General features: G+C 53.8%; 1 protein-coding gene across 1 annotated transcript in view; it reads right to left on the bottom strand.

Annotated features, from left to right (window-relative positions):
* Positions 1-4055, bottom strand: part of TCERG1L (transcription elongation regulator 1-like) — a 205641-nt gene extending 201586 nt beyond the window's left edge. The window contains exons 1-4 of the mRNA XM_010859562.1: positions 4043-4055; positions 3303-3363; positions 2830-2928; positions 72-431 (exon numbers count right to left, since the gene is read on the bottom strand). Of these exons, the coding sequence (XP_010857864.1) occupies positions 72-431; positions 2830-2928; positions 3303-3363; positions 4043-4055 (533 nt within the window). The remainder of the gene's footprint in view (positions 1-71; positions 432-2829; positions 2929-3302; positions 3364-4042) is intronic.
* Positions 4056-4589: the final 534 nt, after the last annotated feature.

Raw genomic sequence — 4589 nt, 5'->3', positions numbered from 1 at the left:
CGCTGGGATTGCCCGTTGTGAGCGGGCCCTGGACTGTACTGGATCCAGAATTGTGCGGCTCCTTTCCCCACCGCAAGCGGCCTCCGCAGTGCAGCCCTGCGCTGCTTGGGGCCAAGGACCACCACCCCTCCTGCGGGGACCCTCTCTCGGCCTGCACCGCGGAGCCTGGCTTGGCGCTGGTCACACGCAGTTGCCGCCAGGCGGCGCGCGCCCCTGCTGACATCCGTCCTGCTGCAGACCCGAGTCCCCCGCGGTCTCTCCCTGGGATGCCGGCCCTGAGACCCAGCCCAGCTCTGGGCAGCTCGCACAGATAGCTGGATGGAGACTTCCATGTGCTAATGAACTCCTTAGGGCGCCGGAGAAACCTCAGCGCAGCCACAGCCCAAGCCCAGTGCTTCTCAGGAGCATTTGGTGAAGGGCTTTCCTGCCGCCTGAAGCAGAGGGAGGTATTATGAAGTGTGCTTTTCAGAGCTGGCATGAAGGGTCCACCCTGACCTGAGCAGGAGCGCATGCACCCACCCAGGTACACCCGCGGGCACACCTGAGACTCCAAACACCAGCAGTCCTCACCTCCAGGCGGGTCCCAGACCCCCCTCCTGAGATAAGCTGACCCCGCAGAGTGCTTTCCATTTGCTTCCAGGGTGGTTTCCTCATTCTCCTAATTTGCTTAATTTCCTCCTGGCCTGGCATGGTTTCTTTTCCATCAGGGCATATGCTAATTTACATAGCTGGCATTTCCATGTTTTCCTCCATGAGAACCATTTTTCTTTTCTTTTCTTTTTTTTTTTTTTGAGAACCATTTTTCAATTAGCAAGTTGATTTCTTTCTTTGATGCAAAAAGCCTGGCAAGATTTTGTTTTTTCTCACCTACCATCAGAAAGCTCTGCAGATTAGGAGCCTGTTACTATTCAGTGTAAGCCTTTAATTCATGCGCACCCCTGGTAGGTGTCTTGATCTTGGCGGCCACAGCCCGGCTAAGGAATTGGGCCTGGCGACTTGGGGCAGGCCAATGTGGACCCCTTGAAGGGTCCTGTTTGAATAGGAGTTATCCACCTTTTCTCCACTGTTGGGAGGCTGGCAGTGCCCAGATTGCGTGCTGCTCTCAGCAAAAGAAAACAGCACACGCACAGACCGCACGCCTCCGGGAAGCAGGCCTTAGCCGTGATCTGGGGGTGCTTCAGCAGGTGCTCGGGGGGGCGCCACCCCTTCCCATGCAACCCTGTCTTTGGAGTGGTTCTGCTAAAGTTAGCTTTTGTCAACTGGTGATATTTATTCCCTCCCTGGCTTTTTGGTGCCTTGAGCACAGGATGCCTTGGGCAGCTGCTCGGCTCTGAGCAAGAGCTGGGGAATCACAAGTAAGTTCACTCAAAGGACCTCAAAGTAGCCCAAACTCCTCTGCTGCTTCCTGCCATGGGCTTGACTGTATTCGTTTATCACAGCGCTCGAGCCCCTTTCCCTCCATACTGTGTGCTGGGTTCTGGGGACACAGCAGAGGACAACACGGGTGCAGAGCGATTTGCACGAATTCGTTAATTAATTGATATGACAAGGGGCCAGGAGATGGGCTTATCCCCTACTTCCGGCTCCTGTTTCAATCACATTCATCTCAACGTTTTCCCTACACCACCCCCACTCAACCCAGGAACAACCAGACAGCCTCATGGACAGGAGAACCCCCCCCACCCCCCAACGCTCTCATTCCAAGGGGAATTTAAGAGGACTCTTGTAAAGCAGGGAGCCCTGTTCTCCTTCAGGACCGGAAATCACCACCCGTCTGTGAGTGAAGGCTCCGTGTCAGGTAAAAGTGAAAAAAGCGAAAGTGTTAGTTGTCCCATCATGTCTGACTCTTTGTGACCCCATGGACTGTAGCCCACCAGCCTCCTCTGTCCATGGGATTCTCCAGGCAAGAATACTGTAGTGGGTAGCCTTTTCCTTCTCAAGGGGATCATCCCAATCCAGGGATCAAACCTAGGTCCCCTGCATTGCAGGTGGATTCTTTACCGTCTGAGCGACCAGTGAAGTCCTGGTGCTCAGGTGGAGGCCAGGTAGACCTGTGCACCCCTGTCAGTGACCCAGGGGGTCAGCCCTGGGCTAGCACCCCATAAACTCAGGCCCTATTTCTCCCTGTAAAAATCATTGAGAAATTCTCCTCATAAAGGGTTTTACACACAGTCTAGTCTCAAGTTCTCCTAACCAATAAAAGCAAGCTTCAGTCTGTCTGTATTATTCAGGCAGAACCAGCAGAAATTTCCAGCTAATCTGTGACAGACTGAAGAAAGGAGATCCATGCCATGAGAAACGTGTGAATTAGCCTCATATGCTAATAAGTTCTGAATTGCTTATTACCTTGCAGGGGAAAAAAACAGTTGAGTGTTAGGGAGAAATCAGTGGAGTAAGATTTTGCAGCTTGTAGAATGATTTATTTTCAAGTTTTTAAAAAATCTTTTTCTAAGTAGAATATAATAGACCTCCCCCGACTCCTCGCAAAAGAGAGAGACAGAAATATGAAGGTGCTTTCTCCAGGCCTGCGGAGTTAAAAATAACCCTCAGGGGGAAGGGGTGGAGGGGAGGGTGGAGAACTGAGTTGTCACCTTGCAGCACCCTGCCCCACCCCCTGCTCCCACTGCCAGAACATCTTTCCAAAACAAATGCTAATCCTGCCAGGTCCTTCCCTGCTGAAGGCTCGTCAGCTGTGATGTGACGAGGCTCGGGATGGAAGCCACGAACGTGAGCCACCATCTCAGGGGCTGGCATCTTCAGGACGATTGGTGGTTTGATACCTGGCCCAGTGCGGGTGAGAAGGGGCTGGTGGAAGAGTACTTTTCCTACCTTCTGCTCGACTCAGGAGTCTGACTCAAGCATCTTTTCCCAGGACGAGCACCCAAGAGGAAAGGCTGCTCTGGGCAGGACGGCTTGGGAGGCTCACACCTGCAGTGGGAGCAGGGGGTGGGGCAGGGTGCGCCAAGGTGACAGCTCAGTTCTCCACCTCCCCTCCACCCTTTCCCCCTGAGGATTAGTTTTAACTCTGCAGGCCTGGAGAAAGCACCTTCATATTTCTGTCTCTCTCTCTTTTGCGAGGAGTGGGGGGAGGTCTATTATATTTTACCTAGAGAAAGATTTTTTAAAACTTGAAGATAAATCATTCTACCTGGAAAGATCCACCTGGGATCTGTTGTGATTGTAAGCTCCAGTCTGGGGTCAGGAACAAAGCCTTGGCTGGAGACACAGAACTTGAGTTAGCAGAAGAGTGGAGAGGGGCGGCTGTCTTCGGCCTCTGAGACAGGATGTGTGGATGGGGTCACCCCAGGCGAGCACAGAGTAGGAGAGGCCGCCGCCAGGGGCCAGAGATGGAGATGGTGCTCTCTGGGAAACACAGAGGAAGACCAAAGGCAGGCGGGGGCGCAGAGCCACCTGGACGGGCATGAGTGTGCTTGCTTGTTAAAGGGTTTTATCACTGCTTTTTATTATAAATGTGGTACTGCAGACTATCTGGAAAATACGGAAAAGCATCATGAATCAAACCCACATGGGGAAAAAGGAAAATGAACCTTCTGTTGACCTCCCTCCGCAGTGTGTTTTTTTCTACTCATCTCTATCGTAATTATGTCCATTATACACAGTGCATCTTATTACATTTTATGTCAAATTGCATCTTATAACAAATAATTCAAACCTTATTTTTCACTCAGCATTGCAGCATGAAGTGTTCCCCACATTGTTGGAAGTCCCTAGAGGAACCCCGTTATCCACAGCAGAGCAGACAGCCGGTGGAGGACGAGCAGGAGTGGAGGGGAGTCTGCCCGACAGGGGTGGGTCAGCAGTGCACCCCACTCAGCGGCCTGTCCATTTTGTAGTTATAAAGAACTGCCCATCTACCCACCTAACTTCCTACCCAAAGACTGGGGTGCATAGATGCTGTGTGGGGCACGTGAGCCCTTGAAATCAGTCACCTCCCCAGTGGATATTTGAGATTTTACTCCCAGGATGCCCAGGACAAGGCAGACCCCGCCCCCTGCAGCTCCCCCGTACCCTCAGCTGCTACCTTCTGCAGCCATTCTGAAGTCCACACTGATCCCCAGTCAGCTCAGTGGGGCCTGGACAGCAGGAGCCATGCACTGTCCTCCCTTCCTCCACCATACCTAGTAAGAAGCTCCCAGCGTCCAGGGACTAGACCAGAGGATTCCTCATGCTAGAGTGAAGTCCAGCCCAGGTCACTGCTGAGCCCCCAGCAGGTGCAAAGACAGGTCGGCGATGTGACCCTGTTCCGTCCAACCGACAATCACGCAGCCGGGTCCTGCCTGAGGGCGCTCAGCCAGGAGGAGTGGAGAGGCGAGGGGCCAGCCAGGCCCCGGGAGGTGTCCAGCCAGGCCCCGGGAGGTGTCCAGCCAGAGAGGCGACTTCCTGGGACCCAGGCCACGGCAGCCTGGGCCCTGGGCTCTAGAGATTGACCGTAAGGGAGAAAGATGGCCCCCGCGAAGCTTAGAGTCCAAGGGGTGGTGCCAACATGACAGCACCAAACAGGCAGCCACAACAACACGTGACCCGTGCTCATCCTAGGTGCCCGGCCGGAGAGCCAACGGGGGCAAGGG

Source organism: Bison bison, unplaced genomic scaffold (assembly GCF_000754665.1).
Source record: "Bison bison bison isolate TAMUID 2011002044 unplaced genomic scaffold, Bison_UMD1.0 scf7180017864456, whole genome shotgun sequence".
NCBI lineage: Eukaryota > Metazoa > Chordata > Mammalia > Artiodactyla > Bovidae > Bison > Bison bison.
This window is presented reverse-complemented; position numbering and strand designations above follow the sequence as displayed.